Source organism: Eucyclogobius newberryi, unplaced genomic scaffold (assembly GCF_026437365.1).
Source record: "Eucyclogobius newberryi isolate DKJ021-1_F unplaced genomic scaffold, fEucNew1.0.hap1 SCAF_3, whole genome shotgun sequence".
Classification (NCBI taxonomy): domain Eukaryota; kingdom Metazoa; phylum Chordata; class Actinopteri; order Gobiiformes; family Gobiidae; genus Eucyclogobius; species Eucyclogobius newberryi.
In genome coordinates, this window is record NW_027315945.1 from 38977152 (window position 1) to 38996827 (window position 19676).

A 19676-nucleotide genomic window follows, 5' to 3' on the forward strand; every position below is an offset into this window, starting at 1 on the left:
CCGACATGAGCTCGCTCGCCGCGCTCCTGCTGCTCCTGCTGCTCCTGTCGTGGTCGGTCTGTGGCTCCGGAGCCCACAGACCGGTCGTCATCGTGCACGGACTCTTCGACGGGCCGCGAGACTTCAGAAAGCTCACGCGCTTCATCCAGGAGGTGAGAAGGTGTCGCCGTCACACCACAGACTGTTCTTTACACATGCTTTAAACAATAGAAATAATAGTAATAATAAGAAGAAAAGCCTTTATTTTAGTACTTTTTTAATCCGGAGCTTGGATATTTCTTTCAAAAACAGTACATCTCCTGCAGAGTTATTGTGTATTATTGAAATGCAATGGTTTTTAATGTCCCAGGAGTGTTTTTAAGTCATTTATTCTCTGACTTGTGTGTTCCTCTGTTGTTTTTGTTATTTTTATCAACCGGTATTTTATGCTATTTATCTTGCTTTTATTTGTTCTTGTTGTTTAAAGTAAATTTGTTATTCTACTTTGCTGAATTTTAGAGCTAAATGTTTTATATTTCTTTTACGAGAAGCGTTCTTGTTCATCATGTGTGTTAAATAAAGTTGGATCAGATTCATTTAGTGCTGTTTTATCTCACATCTGTCACTGTTTTCCGGTCGTTTAATAGTTATTTTGTTGTTTTTGATCCGTGTGAACCGCTGTGGTCAGGTTCACCCCGGGACAGAAGTGACCGCTCTGGACATGTTCAATGGGGTCAAGAGTCTCTGGCCCCTGTGGACTCAGGTCAAGAGCTTCAGGTCCGAGCTCGAGGCCCGACTGAACCAGAGCAAAGACGGAGCCCATCTCATCTGCTTCTCTCAAGGTACGAACCAGGGCTAAACCAGGGCTAAACCAGGGCTAAACCAGGACTAAACCAGGTCTAAACCAGGTCTAAACCAGGACTAAAACAGGTCTAAACCAGGACTAAACCAGGGCTAAACCAGGTCTAAACCAGGTCTAAACCAGGACTAAAACAGGTCTAAACCAGGACTAAACCAGGGCTAAACCAGGGCTAAACCAGGTCTAAACCAGAACTAAAACAGGTCTAAACCAGGACTAAACCAGGGCTAAACCAGGGCTAAACCAGGTCTAAACCAGGACTAAAACAGGTCTAAACCAGGACTAAACCAGGACTAAACCAGGACTAAACCAGGTCTAAACCAGGTCTAAACCAGGACTAAAACAGGTCTAAACCAGGACTAAACCAGGACTAAACCAGGACTAAAACAGGACTAAACCAGGGCTAAACCAGGTCTAAACCAGGGCTAAACCAGGGCTAAACCAGGGCTAAACCAGGACTAAACCAGGTCTAAACCAGGACTAAAACAGGTCTAAACCAGGACTAAACCAGGGCTAAACCAGGGCTAAACCAGGTCTAAACCAGGACTAAAACAGGTCTAAACCAGGACTAAACCAGGACTAAACCAGGACTAAACCAGGTCTAAACCAGGTCTAAACCAGGACTAAAACAGGTCTAAACCAGGACTAAACCAGGACTAAACCAGGACTAAAACAGGACTAAACCAGGGCTAAACCAGGTCTAAACCAGGACTAAACCAGGGCTAAACCAGGTCTAAACCAGGTCTAAACCAGGTCTAAACCAGGACTAAACCAGGACTAAAACAGGTCTAAACCAGGACTAAACCAGGACTAAACCAGGGCTAAACCAGGTCTAAACCAGGTCTAAACCAGGACTAAACCAGGACTAAAACAGGTCCAAACCAGGACTAAACCAGGACTAAACCAGGGCTAAACCAGGTCTAAACCAGGACTAAAACAGGTCTAAACCAGGACTAAACCAGGACTAAACCAGGGCTAAACCAGGTCTAAACCAGGACTAAAACAGGACTAAACCAGGGCTAAACCAGGGCTAAACCAGGGCTGAACCAGGTCTAAACCAGAACTAAAACAGGTCTAAACCAGGACTAAAACAGGTCTAAACCAGGACTAAACCAGGACTAAACCAGGGCTAAACCAGGACTAAACCAGGGCTAAACCAGGTCTAAACCAGGACTAAAACAGGTCTAAACCAGGACTAAACCAGGACTAAACCAGGTCTAAACCAGAACTAAAACAGGTCTAAACCAGGACTAAAACAGGTCTAAACCAGGACTAAACCAGGACTAAACCAGGACTAAAACAGGACTAAACCAGGGCTAAACCAGGTCTAAACCAGGACTAAACCAGGGCTAAACCAGGTCTAAACAAGGTCTAAACCAGGACTAAAACAGGTCTAAACCAGGACTAAACCAGGACTAAACCATGTCTAAACCAGGTCTAAACCAGGACTAAACCAGGACTAAACCAGGGCTAAACCAGGTCTAAACCAGGACTAAAACAGGTCTAAACCAGGACTAAACCAGGACTAAACCAGGACTAAACCAGGTCTAAACCAGGACTAAAACAGGACTAAACCAGGGCTAAACCAGGGCTAAACCAGGGCTGAACCAGGTCTAAACCAGAACTAAAACAGGTCTAAACCAGGACTAAAACAGGTCTAAACCAGGACTAAACCAGGGCTAAACCAGGACTAAACCAGGGCTAAACCAGGTCTAAACCAGGACTAAACCAGGGCTAAACCAGGTCTAAACCAGGTCTAAACCAGGTCTAAACCAGGACTAAACCAGGACTAAAACAGGTCTAAACCAGGACTAAACCAGGACTAAACCAGGGCTAAACCAGGTCTAAACCAGGTCTAAACCAGGTCTAAACCAGGGCTGAACCAGGTCTAAACCAGGACTAAAACAGGTCCAAACCAGGACTAAACCAGGACTAAACCAGGGCTAAACCAGGTCTAAACCAGGACTAAAACAGGTCTAAACCAGGACTAAACCAGGACTAAACCAGGGCTAAACCAGGTCTAAACCAGGACTAAACCAGGACTAAACCAGGTCTAAACCAGGACTAAAACAGGTCTAAACCAGGTCTAAACCAGGACTAAACCAGGGTTAAACCAGGGCTAAACCAGGTCTAAACCAGGACTAAACCAGGACTAAACCAGGTCTAAAACAGGTCTAAACCAGGACTAAAACAGGTCTAAACCAGGACTAAACCAGGACTAAACCAGGACTAAACCAGGACTAAACCAGGACTAAACCAGGGCTAAACCAGGTCTAAACCAGGACTAAACCAGGACTAAACCAGGTCTAAACCAGGACTAAAACAGGTCTAAACCAGGACTAAACCAGGACTAAACCAGGACTAAACCAGGACTAAACCAGGTCTAAACCAGGACTAAACCAGGTCTAAACCAGGACTAAACCAGGTCTAAACCAGGACTAAAACAGGTCTAAACCAGGACTAAACCAGGTCTAAACCAGGTCTAAACCAGGTCTAAACCAGGACTAAACCAGGACTAAACCAGGTCTAAAACAGGTCTAAACCAGGTCTAAACCAGGTCTAAACCAGGACTAAAACAGGTCTAAACCAGGACTAAACCAGGTCTAAAACAGGTCTAAACCAGGTCTAAATCAGGACTAAACCAGGTCTAAACCAGGTCTAAAACAGGATTAAACCAGGTCTAAACCAGGTCTAAAACAGGATTAAACCAGGTCTAAACCAGGTCTAAACCAGGACTAAACCAGGTCTAAAACAGGATTAAACCAGGTCTAAACCAGGTCTAAACCAGGACTAAAGCAGCTGACCTAAACCATAACCAGGACATTAAACTTGTTAGTTTGTTTTACTGAGAAAACAGAAGTGAATGGTTGTGATCTAGAAGTGACATTTCTCAGATCTGGTTTTGCGACTCGACTTCTGCTTTGGCTGAACCTGAACGCTCAGTGACCACAAGCACCTGCTCTGTGGTCTGAACCTGAACGCTCAGTGACCACAAGCACCTGCTCTGTGGTCTGAACCTGAACGCTCAGTGACCACAAGCACCTGCTCTGTGGTCTGAACCTGAACGCTCAGTGACCACAAGCACCTGCTCTGTGGTCTGAACCTGAACGCTCAGTGCGGCGCGTAGAGAGCGAGAAAACATCACGTACCACAAGTCAACGGAACAGAAGAAGAAGAAGAAGAAGAAGAAGAAGAAGAAGAAAATAAAATAAATACCCTAATTACACAAAGTCAAGTTGCCCCATGTCCAAAGTAAACGTCCCATTCAGTCCAGAGTCCATTTTCCGTCCGTCCACGATGATGTCGGTCCAGTCGTCGGCTCAGTTTGTTCCCTGTCGCCAGGTGCTTGTGCCAAAAGTATCCACTGACTGTGTCCATGGCCAGAGTCCTGAGGCCAAAGTGCAAAGTTCTGAAATCGAGTGAGACGATGATAAAGCAGCTCTAAAGCAGCTCTAAACCAGGTCTAAACTAGGTCTAAACTGGTCTAAAGCAGCTCTAAAGCAGCTCTAAAGCAGGTCTAAAGCAGGTTTAAACCAGGTCTAAACCAGGTCTAAACTAGGTCTAAACTGGTCTAAAGCAGGTCTAAAGCAGCTCTAAAGCAGGTCTAAAGCAGGTTTAAACCAGGTCTAAACCAGGTCTAAACCAGGTCTAAACCAGGTCTAAACTGGTCTAAAGCAGGTCTAAAGCAGCTCTAAAGCAGCTCTAAAGCAGGTCTAAACCAGGTCTAAACCAGGTCTAAACCAGGTCTAAACCAGGTCTAAACCAGGTCTAAACTGGTCTAAAGCAGGTCTAAAGCAGCTCTAAAGCAGCTCTAAAGCAGGTCTAAACCAGGTCTAAACCAGGTCTAAACTAGGTCTAAACTGGTCTAAAGCCGGTCTAAAGCAGGTCTAAAGCAGGTCTAAAGCAGGTCTAAAGCAGCTCTAAAGCAGCTCTAAAGCAGGTCTAAAGCAGGTCTAAAGCAGGTCTAAAGCAGGTCTAAAGCAGCTCTAAAGCAGCTCTAAAGCAGGTCTAAAGCAGCTCTAAAGCAGGTCTAAACTAGGTCTAAACTGGTCTAAAGCCGGTCTAAAGCAGCTCTAAAGCAGGTCTAAAGCAGGTCTAAAGCAGCTCTAAAGCAGCTCTAAAGCAGGTCTAAACTGGTCAAAAGCAGGTCTAAAGCAGGTCTAAAGCAGGTCTAAACTGGTCTAAAGCAGGTCTAAAGCAGGTCTAAAGCAGGTCTAAAGCAGGTCTAAAGCAGGTCTAAAGCAGGTCTAAACCCGGTCTAAACCAGGTCTAAACTAGGTCTAAACTGGTCTAAAGCAGGTCTAAAGCAGGTCTAAAGCAGGTCTAAAGCAGGTCTAAACTAGGTCTAAACTGGTCTAAAGCAGGTCTAAAGCAGGTCTAAACCAGGTCTAAACCAGGTCTAAACTAGGTCTAAACTGGTCTAAAGCCGGTCTAAAGCAGGTCTAAAGCAGGTCTAAACCAGGTCTAAAGCAGGTCTAAAGCAGGTCTAAACCAGGTCTAAACTAGGTCTAAACTGGTCTAAAGCAGGACTAAAGCAGCTCTAAAGCAGCTCTAAAGCAGCTCTAAACCAGGTCTAAACTAGGTCTAAACTGGTCTAAAGCAGGTCTAAAGCAGGTCTAAAGCAGGTCTAAAGCTGGTCTAAAGCAGGTCTAAAGCTGGTCTAAACTAGGTCTAAACAGGTCTAAAGCAGGTCTAAAGCAGGTCTAAAGCTGGTCTAAACTAGGTCTAAACTGGTCTAAAGCAGGTCTAAAGCAGGTCTAAACCAGGTCTAAAGCAGGTCCAAAGCAGGTCTAAACCAGGTCTAAACTAGGTCTAAACTGGTCTAAAGCAGCTCTAAACCAGGTCTAAACTAGGTCTAAACTGGTCTAAAGCAGGACTAAAGCAGGTCTAACGCAGATCTAAAGCAGCTCTAAAGCAGCTCTAAACCAGGTCTAAACTAGGTCTAAACTGGTCTAAAGCAGGTCTAAAGCAGGTCTAAAGCAGGTCTAAAGCTGGTCTAAACCAGGTCTAAAGCAGGTCTAAAGCAGGTCTAAAGCAGCTCTAAAGCAGCTCTAAAGCAGCTCTAAAGCAGCTCTAAAGCAGGTCTAAAGCAGTTCTAAAGCAGGTCTAAACCAGCTCTAAAGCAGCTCTAAAGCAGCTCTAAAGCAGCTCTAAAGCAGGTCTAAAGCAGCTCTAAAGCAGCTCTAAAGCAGGTCTAAAGCAGCTCTAAAGCAGCTCTAAAGCAGCTCTAAAGCAGCTCTAAAGCAGCTCTAAAGCAGCTCTAAAGCAGGTCTAAAGCAGTTCTAAAGCAGCTCTAAAGCAGTTCTAAAGCAGCTCTAAAGCAGCTCTAAAGCAGCTCTAAAGCAGCTCTAAAGCAGCTCTAAAGCAGGTCTAAAGCAGTTCTAAAGCAGCTCTAAAGCAGTTCTAAAGCAGCTCTAAAGCAGCTCTAAAGCAGCTCTAAAGCAGCTCTAAAGCAGGTCTAAAGCAGTTCTAAAGCAGCTCTAAAGCAGCTCTAAAGCAGCTCTAAAGCAGGTCTAAAGCAGCTCTAAAGCAGCTCGAAAGCAGCTCTAAAGCAGGTCTAAACCAGCTCTAAAGCAGCTCTAAAGCAGCTCTAAAGCAGCTCTAAAGCAGCTCTAAAGCAGCTCTAAAGCAGGTCTAAAGCAGTTTTAAAGCAGCTCTAAAGCAGGTCTAAAGCAGCTCTAAAGCAGCTCTAAAGCAGGTCTAAAGCAGGTCTAAAGCAGCTCTAAAGCAGGTCTAAAGCAGTTCTAAAGCAGCTCTAAAGCAGGTCTAAAGCAGGTCTAAAGCAGCTCTAAAGCAGGTCTAAAGCAGGTCTAAAGCAGGTCTAAACCAGGTCTAAAGCAGGTCTAAAGCAGGTCTAAAGCAGCTCTAAAGCAGCTCTAAAGCAGCTCTAAAGCAGCTCTAAAGCAGCTCTAAAGCAGGTCTAAAGCAGTTCTAAAGCAGGTCTAAACCAGCTCTAAAGCAGCTCTAAAGCAGCTCTAAAGCAGCTCTAAAGCAGCTCTAAAGCAGCTCTAAAGCAGCTCTAAAGCAGCTCTAAAGCAGGTCTAAAGCAGCTCTAAAGCAGCTCTAAAGCAGCGCTAAAGCAGCTCTAAAGCAGCTCTAAAGCAGGTCTAAAGCAGTTCTAAAGCAGCTCTAAAGCAGTTCTAAAGCAGCTCTAAAGCAGCTCTAAAGCAGGTCTAAAGCAGTTCTAAAGCAGCTCTAAAGCAGCTCTAAAGCAGCTCTAAAGCAGGTCTAAAGCAGTTCTAAAGCAGCTCTAAAGCAGCTCTAAAGCAGGTCTAAAGCAGCTCTAAAGCAGCTCTAAAGCAGCTCTAAAGCAGCTCTAAAGCAGCTCTAAAGCAGCTCTAAAGCAGGTCTAAACCAGCTCTAAAGCAGCTCTAAAGCAGCTCTAAAGCAGGTCTAAAGCAGCTCTAAAGCAGCTCTAAAGCAGCTCTAAAGCAGCTCTAAAGCAGCTCTAAAGCAGGTCTAAAGCAGTTTTAAAGCAGCTCTAAAGCAGGTCTAAAGCAGCTCTAAAGCAGCTCTAAAGCAGCTCTAAAGCAGCTCTAAAGCAGCTCTAAAGCAGCTCTAAAGCAGGTCTAAACCAGCTCTAAAGCAGCTCTAAAGCAGCTCTAAAGCAGGTCTAAAGCAGCTCTAAAGCAGCTCTAAAGCAGCTCTAAAGCAGCTCTAAAGCAGGTCTAAAGCAGTTTTAAAGCAGCTCTAAAGCAGCTCTAAAGCAGGTCTAAAGCAGCTCTAAAGCAGCTCTAAAGCAGCTCTAAAGCAGGTCTAAACCAGCTCTAAAGCAGCTCTAAAGCAGCTCTAAAGCAGGTCTAAAGCAGCTCTAAAGCAGCTCTAAAGCAGCTCTAAAGCAGCTCTAAAGCAGCTCTAAAGCAGCTCTAAAGCAGGTCTAAAGCAGGTCTAAAGCAGGTCTAAAGCAGCTCTAAAGCAGCTCTAAAGCAGCTCTAAAGCAGCTCTAAAGCAGCTCTAAAGCAGGTCTAAAGCAGCTCTAAAGCAGCTCTAAAGCAGCTCTAAAGCAGCTCTAAAGCAGCTCTAAAGCAGCTCTAAAGCAGGTCTAAAGCAGTTCTAAAGCAGCTCTAAAGCAGCTCTAAAGCAGCTCTAAAGCAGGTCTAAAGCAGGTCTAAAGCAGCTCTAAAGCAGGTCTAAAGCAGTTCTAAAGCAGCTCTAAAGCAGGTCTAAAGCAGGTCTAAAGCAGCTCTAAAGCAGGTCTAAAGCAGGTCTAAAGCAGGTCTAAACCAGGTCTAAAGCAGGTCTAAAGCAGGTCTAAAGCAGCTCTAAAGCAGCTCTAAAGCAGCTCTAAAGCAGCTCTAAAGCAGCTCTAAAGCAGGTCTAAAGCAGTTCTAAAGCAGGTCTAAACCAGCTCTAAAGCAGCTCTAAAGCAGCTCTAAAGCAGCTCTAAAGCAGCTCTAAAGCAGCTCTAAAGCAGGTCTAAAGCAGCTCTAAAGCAGCTCTAAAGCAGCGCTAAAGCAGCTCTAAAGCAGCTCTAAAGCAGGTCTAAAGCAGTTCTAAAGCAGGTCTAAAGCAGGTCTAAAGCAGGTCTAAAGCAGCTCTAAAGCAGCTCTAAAGCAGCTCTAAAGCAGCTCTAAAGCAGCTCTAAAGCAGCTCTAAAGCAGCTCTAAAGCAGCTCTAAAGCAGGTCTAAAGCAGTTCTAAAGCAGCTCTAAAGCAGCTCTAAAGCAGGTCTAAAGCAGTTCTAAAGCAGCTCTAAAGCAGCTCTAAAGCAGCTCTAAATCTCCCCTGTGACGGGTGTTTCTTCTCTTTCAGGTGGAGTGATCTGCAGAGCGCTGCTGTCTGTCATCCCGAACCACAATGTCCACTCGTTCATCTCTCTGTCCGCTCCCCTGGCCGGGCAGTACGGAGGTCAGACCGCTCAGAGCTTTAGTCCTAACCCTGACCCTAACCCAGAGGTCAGAGGTCAGACCGCTCAGAGCTTTAGTCCTAACCCTGACCCTAACCCAGAGGTCAGAGGTCAGACCGCTCAGAGCTTTAGTCCTAACCCTGACCCTAACCCAGAGGTCAGAGGTCAGACCGCTCAGAGCTTTAGTCCTAACCCTGACCCTAACCCAGAGGTCAGAGGTCAGACCGCTCAGAGCTTTAGTCCTAACCCTGACCCTAACCCAGAGGTCAGAGGTCAGACCGCTCAGAGCTTTAGTTCTTTGTAACTCTGTAACTGCAGGGCGGAGCTAGAGGAAAAAAGATTAAATTATGTCAAATTGTAAAGATTGATGACAGTTCTTATTTTCATCTGTGAGGTTAGATTATGTCACAGACTGTATTTTCCTGTCAGTGGAATGTCAATGTTAGAATAAGTAGGTGCAAAAACATCTTTCCTTAAATAACGAACAGTAAGTCAGACGTTTTGTCCTTTTGTTTTTCAGACACAGATTATTTAAAAAAGGTTTTCCCCAAATTCCTGAAAAAGAACGTGTACAAAATGTGCTACAACAAAGTGGGTCAAGACGTGTCCATCTGCCAGTACTGGAACGGTCAGAGCTCAAATACACTCACCTGTCACTCACCTGTCACTCACCTGTCACTCACACTCACCTGTCACTCACCTGTCACTCACCTGTCACTCACACTCACCTGTCACTCACCTGTCACTCACATGTCACTCACCTGTCACTCACACTCACCTGTCACTCACCTGTCACTCACCTGTCACTCACACTCACCTGTCACTCACCTGTCACTCACATGTCACTCACCTGTCACTCACACTCACCTGTCACTCACCTGTCACTCACCTGTCACTCACCTGTCACTCACACTCACCTGTCACTCACCTGTCACTCACATGTCACTCACCTGTCACTCACCTGTCACTCACACTCACCTGTCACTCACCTGTCACTCACCTGTCACTCACATGTCACTCACCTGTCACTCACCTGTCACTCACACTCACCTGTCACTCACCTGTCACTCACATGTCACTCACCTGTCACTCACCTGTCACTCACACTCACCTGTCACTCACCTGTCACTCACCTGTCACTCACATGTCACTCACCTGTCACTCACCTGTCACTCACACTCACCTGTCACTCACCTGTCACTCACCTGTTACTCACTCACATGTCACTCACATGTCACTCACCTGTCACTCACCTGTCACTCACCTGTCACTCACATGTCACTCACACTCACCTGTCACTCACCTGTCACTCACCTGTCACTCACATGTCACTCACCTGTCACTCACCTGTCACTCACATGTCACTCACACTCACTTGTCACTCACCTGTCACTCACCTGTCACTCACATGTCACTCACCTGTCACTCACATGTCACTCACACTCACCTGTCACTCACCTGTCACTCACCTGTCACTCACATGTCACTCACCTGTCACTCACCTGTCACTCACCTGTCACTCACATGTCACTCACACTCACTTGTCACTCACCTGTCACTCACATGTCACTCACCTGTCACTCACCTGTCACTCACATGTCACTCACACTCACCTGTCACTCACCTGTCACTCACCTGTCACTCACATGTCACTCACCTGTCACTCACCTGTCACTCACCTGTCACTCACATGTCACTCACACTCACTTGTCACTCACATGTCACTCACAATTCACTCACACTCACCTGTCACTCACCTGTCACTCACATGTCACTCACCTGTCACTCACACTCACCTGTCACTCACCTGTCACTCACCTGTCACTCACCTGTCACTCACACTCACCTGTCACTCACCTGTCACTCACATGTCACTCACCTGTCACTCACCTGTCACTCACACTCACCTGTCACTCACCTGTCACTCACCTGTCACTCACCTGTCACTCACCTGTCACTCACCTGTCACTCACACTCACCTGTCACTCACCTGTCACTCACATGTCACTCACCTGTCACTCACCTGTCACTCACACTCACCTGTCACTCACCTGTCACTCACCTGTCACTCACATGTCACTCACCTGTCACTCACCTGTCACTCACACTCACCTGTCACTCACCTGTCACTCACCTGTTACTCACTCACATGTCACTCACATGTCACTCACCTGTCACTCACCTGTCACTCACCTGTCACTCACATGTCACTCACACTCACCTGTCACTCACCTGTCACTCACCTGTCACTCACATGTCACTCACCTGTCACTCACCTGTCACTCACATGTCACTCACATGTCACTCACCTGTCACTCACCTGTCACTCACCTGTCACTCACCTGTCACTCACATGTCACTCACCTGTCACTCACCTGTCACTCACCTGTCACTCACATGTCACTCACACTCACTTGTCACTCACATGTCACTCACAATTCACTCACACTCACCTGTCACTCACCTCTCACTCACATGTCACTCACCTGTCACTCACACTCACCTGTCACTCACCTGTCACTCACCTGTCACTCACCTGTCACTCACATGTCACTCACACTCACTTGTCACTCACATGTCACTCACAATTCACTCACACTCACCTGTCACTCACCTGTCACTCACATGTCACTCACATGTCAATCACTTTCACACAAATACATGAAGTTTACGTCGTATGTGGAATGCTTCACATCCTCAGATCCACATCAGAGAAACAAGTACCTGAAATACTGCAACTTCCTGCCACGGATCGACGGAGAAACTCCACATAAAGATACAAACGGTACTAAACCAGGACTAAACCAGGTCTAAACAAAGTCTAAACCAGGACTAAACCAGGTCTAAACAAAGTCTAAACCAGGACTAAACCAGGTCTAAACAAAGTCTAAACCAGGACTAAACCAGGTCTAAACAAAGTCTAAACCAGGACTAAACCAGGTCTAAACAAAGTCTAAACCAGGACTAAACCAGGACTAACAAACAATCATCAGAACCAGACAGTTGTGTGGACAACTGAACAACTTTCTTTGGTAAATGGTGTGATTTGCTGTTATGTCCAGTGACTCAAACCCTCAGCAGCTCTGACCCTTCTCTTTCCTGTGCCACCCTCAGCAGGTCTGACCCTTCTCTTTCCTGTGCCACCCTCAGCAGGTCTGACCCTTCTCTTTCCTGTGCCACCCTCAGCAGGTCTGACCCTTCTCTTTCCTGTGCCACCCTCAGCAGCTCTGACCCTTCTCTTTCCTGTGCCACCCTCAGCAGCTCTGACCCTTCTCTTTCCGGTGCCACCCTCAGCAGCTCTGACCCTTCTCTTTCCTGTGCCACCCTCAGCAGCTCTGACCCTTCTCTTTCCTGTGCCACCCTCAGCAGGTCTGACCCTTCTCTTTCCTGTGCCACCCTCAGCAGGTCTGACCCTTCTCTTTCCTGTGCCACCCTCAGCAGCTCTGACCCTTCTCTTTCCTGTGCCACCCTCAGCAGCTCTGACCCTTCTCTTTCCTGTGCCACCCTCAGCAGCTCTGACCCTTCTCTTTCCTGTGCCACCCTCAGCAGCTCTGACCCTTCTCTTTCCTGTGCCACCCTCAGCAGCTCTGACCCTTCTCTTTCCGGTGCCACCCTCAGCAGGTCTGACCCTTCTCTTTCCTGTGCCACCCTCAGCAGCTCTGACCCTTCTCTTTCCTGTGCCACCCTCAGCAGCTCTGACCCTTCTCTTTCCTGTGCCACCCTCAGCAGCTCTGACCCTTCTCTTTCCTGTGCCACCCTCAGCAGGTCTGACCCTTCTCTTTCCTGTGCCACCCTCAGCAGCTCTGACCCTTCTCTTTCCTGTGCCACCCTCAGCAGCTCTGACCCTTCTCTTTCCTGTGCCACCCTCAGCAGCTCTGACCCTTCTCTTTCCTGTGCCACCCTCAGCAGCTCTGACCCTTCTCTTTCCTGTGCCACCCTCAGCAGCTCTGACCCTTCTCTTTCCTGTGCCACCCTCAGCAGCTCTGACCCTTCTCTTTCCTGTGCCACCCTCAGCAGCTCTGACCCTTCTCTTTCCTGTGCCACCCTCAGCAGCTCTGACCCTTCTCTTTCCTGTGCCACCCTCAGCAGCTCTTACCCTTCTCTTTCCTGTGCCACCCTCAGCAGCTCTGACCCTTCTCTTTCCTGTGCCACCCTCAGCAGCTCTGACCCTTCTCTTTCCTGTGCCACCCTCAGCAGCTCTGACCCTTCTCTTTCCTGTGCCACCCTCAGCAGCTCTGACCCTTCTCTTTCCTGTGCCACCCTCAGCAGCTCTGACCCTTCTCTTTCCTGTGCCACCCCCAGCAGCTCTGACCCTTCTCTTTCCTGTGCCACCCTCAGCAGCTCTGACCCTTCTCTTTCCTGTGCCACCCTCAGCAGCTCTGACCCTTCTCTTTCCTGTGCCACCCTCAGCAGCTCTGACCCTTCTCTTTCCTGTGCCACCCTCAGCAGCTCTGACCCTTCTCTTTCCTGTGCCACCCTCAGCAGCTCTGACCCTTCTCTTTCCTGTGCCACCCTCAGCAGCTCTGACCCTTCTCTTTCCTGTGCCACCCTCAGCAGCTCTGACCCTTCTCTTTCCGGTGCCACCCTCAGCAGCTCTGACCCTTCTCTTTCCTGTGCCACCCTCAGCAGCTCTGACCCTTCTCTTTCCTGTGCCACCCTCAGCAGCTCTGACCCTTCTCTTTCCTGTGCCACCCTCACCCACAGTCTGGAGGCAGAACTTCCTGAGGATAAAGAAGCTGGTGCTGATCGGAGGCCCAGACGACGGGGTCATCACTCCATGGCAGTCCAGGTTTGTGGTGAACGCACAATAAACGCACAAGAGCAGGCAAAACGCACAACACGCGAGACCCTACTCTAAAAACACACACATGAATACACAATGTACTAAAACACACTCACTTTTCTCTTGTAAATAAACTATTGCTGTTCTTCTCAGTCACTTTGGATTTTATGATTTCAACGAAACTGTGGTGGAGATGAAGAACCAAGAGGTAAGTGTGTGTGTGTGTGTGTGTGTGTGTCTGATGCTAACTTAGATGTGGAGCCTTAGCAACACAAAGCTAGCGTAGCGCGTTAGCAACAACTGTTTCCTGTTTATGGCCACACGGCACTCGCTTTGTCCAGAGCCAGAATCTCATATTTCCAGGTTGTAAAGCGTCTGACACGATCCAAAGCCAAAGCACGACATAAAGAGAGGTTCAAACGCCACGCCCCTCTCACACACTAGCTTTAGCCACGCCCCTCACACACGCTCGCTTTAGCCACGCCCCTCACACACTGAGAAGTCAGAAATGAGGCAAAACTGTTCCTGTGCACGCTCGCTTTAGCCACGCCCCTCACACACACTAGCTTTAGCCACGCCCCTGACACACACTAGCTTTAGCCACGCCCCTCACACACACTAGATGCCACGCCCCTCACACGCAGAGAAGTCAAAGAAATGAGGCAAAACTGTTCCTGTGCACACTCGCTTTAGCCACGCACCTCACACACTCTCCTTTAGCCACGCCCCTCACACACACTCGCTATAGCCACGCCCCTCACACACACTAGCTTTAGCCACGCCCCTCACATGCAGAGAAGTCAAAGAAATGAGGCAAAATTGTTCCTGTGCACGCTCGCTTTAGCCACGCCCCTCACACATGCTAGCTTTAGCCACGCCCCTCACACGCAGGGAAGTCAGAAATGAGGCAAAACTGTTCCTGTGCACGCTCGCTTTAGCCACGCCCCTCACACACACTCGCTTTAGCCACGCCCCTCACAGACACTGGAATCACTAAACGTTCTCTTGTTGTTTCCCGTCCTTCTTTCTCGTTTTTGCAGTTTTATCGCAGCGACGTTTTCGGCCTGAAGACGCTGGACGCTCGCGGCGACGTCGTAGTCTGCGAACAGTCCGGCGTCGCGCACGTCCAGTGGCACTCCAACTTCACGGTGTTCGCCAACTGCATCCAGAAGTGGCTCACCTGAAGCCTTTACTTAACATTTAGCCGCTTGTTTATGTCACTTCTTGGTCGGCGATGAGCACAAATGTGACATAATTAGAGGTAACAACTGTAACCTAGCAACCAGACTGTAAACAAGAGCCCAAATCCATATGAATGATTATGATTGGACAATAAATATGATCTGATGTCACCTGGTCTCTGTGTTTTCCATTTAAACTGAACGCAAACGTTACTAAAAATAAAGATAAATGTATAATTAGAAAACCTAAAGAAAAACAACAAAGACCTCAAATTATCAGCAATAACAATGAAGCTGAAGCATCTAAAGAATAGTTTAGCTCAGATTAAAATACTTGCTAATACGAATAATACTAGGTTTTTTTTTATTATTTTGTTTTTAAGATAAGATAAGCCTTAATTTGTCCCACAATGGGGAAATTTCTGTGTTGCAACACAAAGTAGGTAAAGAAGTAAATAATAAAGAACAGATAACTTATTAAAAAGAGTACTCTTATAGAAAAACTCTTATACTATATAATAACAATAGTGACACTCTTATTTACAGCTGTTATATGGACAGAGAATATTGAAAAAATAGTATTGCACATGATTATGACCGTATTGCACATGTCAGTATTGCACATGGGTTTAACAGTATTGCACATGGTTAAAGTCAGTATTGCACATGAGTATATCAGTATTGCACATGGGTATGTCAGTATTGCACATGTCAGTATTGCACATGGGTATAACAGTATTGCACATGGTTGAAGTCAGTATTGCACATGGGTATGTCAGTATTGCACATGGGTATGACAGTATTGCACATGGTTATGTCAGTATTGCACATGGGTATGACAGTATTGCACTTAGGTATGACAGTATTGCACATGTCAGTATTGCATATGGGTATGACAGTATTGCACATGTCAATATTGCATATGGGTATGACAGTATTGCACATGGGTATGACAGTATTGCAAATGTCAGTATTGCATATGGGTATGACAGTATTGCACATGGGTATGACAGTATTGCACATGTCAGTATTGCACATGTCAGTATTGCATATGGGTATGACAGTATTGCACATGGGTATGACAGTATTGCAAATGTCAGTATTGCATATGGGTATGACAGTATTGCACATGGGTATGACAGTATTGCACATGTCAGTATTGCACATGGGTATGACAGTATTGCACATGGGTATGACAGTATTGCACATGGTTAAAGTCAGTATTGCACGTGGGTATGTCAGTATTGCACATTATTATGACCGTATTGCACATGGGTATAACAGTATTGCACATGGTTAAAGTCAGTATTGCACATGGGTATGTCAGTATTGCACATGGGTATAACAGTATTGCACATGGTTAAAGTCAGTATTGCACATGGGTATGTCAGTATTGCACATGGGTATGACAGTATTGCACATGGGTATGACAGTATTGCACATGGGTATGTCAGTATTGCACATGGGTATAACAGTATTGCACATGGTTAAAGTCAGTATTGCACATGGGTATGTCAGTATTGCACATGGGTATAACAGTATTGCACATGGTTAAAGTCAGTATTGCACATGGGTATGTCAGTATTGCACATGGGTATGACAGTATTGCACATGGGTATGACAGTATTGCACATGGGTATGTCAGTATTGTACATGGGTATGACAGTATTGCACATGGGTATGACAGTATTGCACATGTCAGTATTGCATATGGGTATGACAGTATTGCACATGGGTATGACAGTATTGCACATGGGTATGACAGTATTGCACATGTCAGTATTGCACATGGGTATGACAGTATTGCACATGGGTATGACAGTATTGCACATGTCAGTATTGCACATGGATATGACAGTATTGCACATGGGTATGACAGTATTGCACATGTCAGTATTGCACATGGGTATGACAGTATTGCACATGTCAGTATTGCACATGGGTATGACAGTATTGCACATGGGTATGACAGTATTGCACATGTCAGTATTGCACATGGATATGACAGTATTGCAAATGGGTATGACAGTATTGCACATGTCAGTATTGCACATGGGTATGTCAGTATTGCACATGGGTATGACAGTATTGCACATGGGTATGACAGTATTGCACATGGGTATGTCAGTATTGCACATGTCAGTATTGCACATGGGTATATCAGTATTGCACATGGGTATGACAGTATTGCACATGTCAGTATTGCATATGGGTATGACAGTATTGCACATGTCAGTATTGCATATGGGTATGTCAGTATTGCACATGGGTATGACAGTATTGCACATGTCAGTATTGCACATGGGTATGACAGTATTGCACATGTCAGTATTGCACATGGGTATGACAGTGTTTGTTGTAGAGTCTGACAGCAGCAGAAGGAAAGACTGAATTGTCTCCTTCACACAGCGAGGGTGGATCAGTCACTGAAGCTGCTCTCCAGAGCGGACAGAGTGTCCTGCAGGGGGCGACACTCATGGTCCAGCATAGATGTGAGTTTAGCCAGGACCCTTCTGTCCCCCACCTCCTGCACCGAGTCCAGAGCACAGCCCAGGACGGAGCTTTTTCCAGCATCTTCCTCTCCCTCTTTGTGATGCTGCTGCTCCAGCAGACCACACCTACAGGAGCTGATGCACCACAGAGTCAGAGAAGGTCTTCAGGAGTGACAGGAGTGGCCCTGTCACTCCAAAAGACCCGAGTCTCCTCAGGAGGTAGAGCCGACTCTGGCTCTTCTGTCTGTGTTATGAGTCGAGTCCAGTTTGTGGTTCAGATGAACACCCAGGTACTTGTATGAGTCACTCTCTCAATGTCCCGTCCCTGGATGTTCACTGGTGAGGGGGCAGTGGCGTGGCCTCTGTGGAAGTCCACCACCATCTCCTTGGTCTTCCCCGCGTTGATGAGGAGGTGGTTCCGCTGACACCAGTCCACAAAGTCCTGCTCCAGTCCTCTGTACTCCGCATCATCGTCGTCTGTGATGAGTCCGATGATGGCAGAGTCCTCCGAGAACTTCTGCAGGACACAGCTGTCCGTGTCATGTGAGGTCTGCAGTGTAAAGGGTGAAGAGAAAGGGTGCGAGGACGGTGCCCTGGGGCGCCCCTACACTGCAGGTCCCCCACACTGCAGGTCCAAGTGTGAGACACACAGTCCCGGGCTCTCACAAACTAGGTGTACATTTGCTAACGCTAACACCTTCAGCTACATGAGGCACAGACAGAACTGTGGTAAGTGGCTGGTATGTTAATGTAACATATCAACAGTTATTCAGATAACTATAGCATAAAGAACATGCTAACAAGTTTAGCAAAGCATCAGTTTTACCCCAAATCACTAAATGCATGGAATTCTTCTTCCTCTGTCACTTCTAAACTCCACAAACTCCAGAGGAAGAGGAAGTGCAGATTCTTCTTCTGCGTCACTTAGAGTCTAGAGCGCCCTCTTGCTGTCAAAGTTTAGTCTATAACAGACTGCGAGAGGCGAGGATCGTTCTCAAGTTCTTTATTTGATTAAAACAGGGAAAAACAGGCAAAACAGAAGCGTGCTGTTCATCTGCAGCTGAGATTCGACTCTTCACAAGATTTAGGTGTGTTTTATAAAACTGTTGCTTGGGTCTGATAAAAATGGCCTGACCTTCGCTATGACGTCCACTTTAAGATTGTTTGCACTGCGCATGCGCATCAAAACAAAAAGCAGCATTGACGCGACCGCACCCTGACAGCAACAGAACAGCAGGAGTCGCCCTTCTACGACCAGTTACGTGAGTTTTATGATAAGGTCGGTGAGGATGGGAACAATCTAACATTTCTGTGCAAACTTTGCCCAGTAAGTTTTCCCTCATGTTTTGGAGAATATACTGTGGGGCTGAAAGCTGCTGCTGCTGCTAGTGTGGTGCTGAATGGACAGCAACACATGGGGGAAGTCTGTCCCTGAATGTAAATCCTGGGTAAGGATTCAAAATTGGATATGAAGATGAAATCTGACACATATTTTCAGCGTTAAACTAATAAAATAATTGCTGCCTGTGGTTGTATTTGGGCTGTGGAAATAATTTAGAACAATTATTGCATAATATTGAAAAAAAGAACTGAACTAGTTCATTTTTTGGAGCTGTTAACTTAGTTCAAAATTTTGAATTATGAACTGAACTAGTTCATTTTAAAATGTATGAACTATGAACTGAACTAGTTCATTTTAAAATGTATGAACTATGAACTGAACTAGTTCATGTAGAAAGTGAACTTTCCCAACACTGTCTAAAGCCTCGTACAAACCGAATTGCGCCCGACGCAGAATTTGAGCGCGTGTCCATTAGAAAGACAAACGCACCGGACGCTCGTTCTCGACGCCCCGGACTCATGTCCGTAGAAAACACTCAGCAGCAGACGTGCGTCTGAGTCGTCCTGCACATGCTCAGTGGAGGAGTTGTGCTGTGTTGCTTTTCTCGTGGTGTAAATGGAGTTTAATGTTGGACCATGGCTTTGGTTTATTAACTTTACAAAGTCAGCTGCTATAGGCGCCAACCAAGGCAACCCACCGGGGGCCCGCGTGAGCAGGTCCCGCCGGGGGCCGTAGCTGGGGAGATCCGCGAGAAGGGCCCGGCGCGCGTCTTTATCATCTGAAAACGTGAATAATCTGGTGCTTTAGCAACTGGCTTAGTGCAGAGGAATAAAAAAACACCCAGTTTTAGGAATCTACAAACTTGTCTGGTTCTTTTCAATGCCCTGGCAGTGGCAATAAGCTTTAGTTTTGTGTTTGATGACGTTGTTTAAGTTAAAATATACACAATGTATTTATTTGTATTTAACTGGCTAAGTGTTTGTTTGCACAACTAATATTATGGCGCTTTAGTGTCAAGTTCTAAGAATGTACAAACTGTAGTGAAGTGTTTTCTGGTTTAGGGACATTTGGTACTAGACTGGTTCTGCTGCTCCTAAAATGTGTTTTGAGTGTCTAATGTTTAATGAGATTACAATGTTTCTGACATTGACATCCGGCCTGAAGGTTCTGCGTTCAAGTAAATATTTTTCTCCAA

The 19676-nt window shown here is 46.5% G+C and overlaps 1 protein-coding gene across 1 annotated transcript; it reads left to right on the forward strand.

Annotated features, from left to right (window-relative positions):
• LOC140374649 (lysosomal thioesterase PPT2-A-like) lies at nucleotides 1-14761 on the forward strand. Its single transcript, XM_072461606.1, has 8 exons — nucleotides 1-152; nucleotides 668-821; nucleotides 8590-8685; nucleotides 9204-9311; nucleotides 11385-11468; nucleotides 13388-13472; nucleotides 13620-13674; nucleotides 14507-14761. The coding sequence occupies exons 1-8, from the start codon at nucleotides 6-8 to the stop codon at nucleotides 14648-14650; spliced, it is 873 nt and encodes a 290-aa protein (XP_072317707.1). The 5' UTR covers nucleotides 1-5; the 3' UTR covers nucleotides 14651-14761.
• The last annotated feature ends 4915 nt before the right edge of the window (nucleotides 14762-19676 follow it).

Bases quoted from the DNA above. Each gene is read 5' to 3' on its own strand.
- LOC140374649 (XM_072461606.1), top strand. From the start codon at position 6: ATGAGCTCGCTCGCCGCGCTCCTGCTGCTCCTGCTGCTCCTGTCGTGG. The intron at 8,686-9,203 runs GTCAGACCGCTC...TTTGTTTTTCAG, and splicing joins CCTGGCCGGGCAGTACGGAG to ACACAGATTATTTAAAAAAG. The intron at 13,473-13,619 runs GTTTGTGGTGAA...TGTTCTTCTCAG, and splicing joins ATCACTCCATGGCAGTCCAG to TCACTTTGGATTTTATGATT.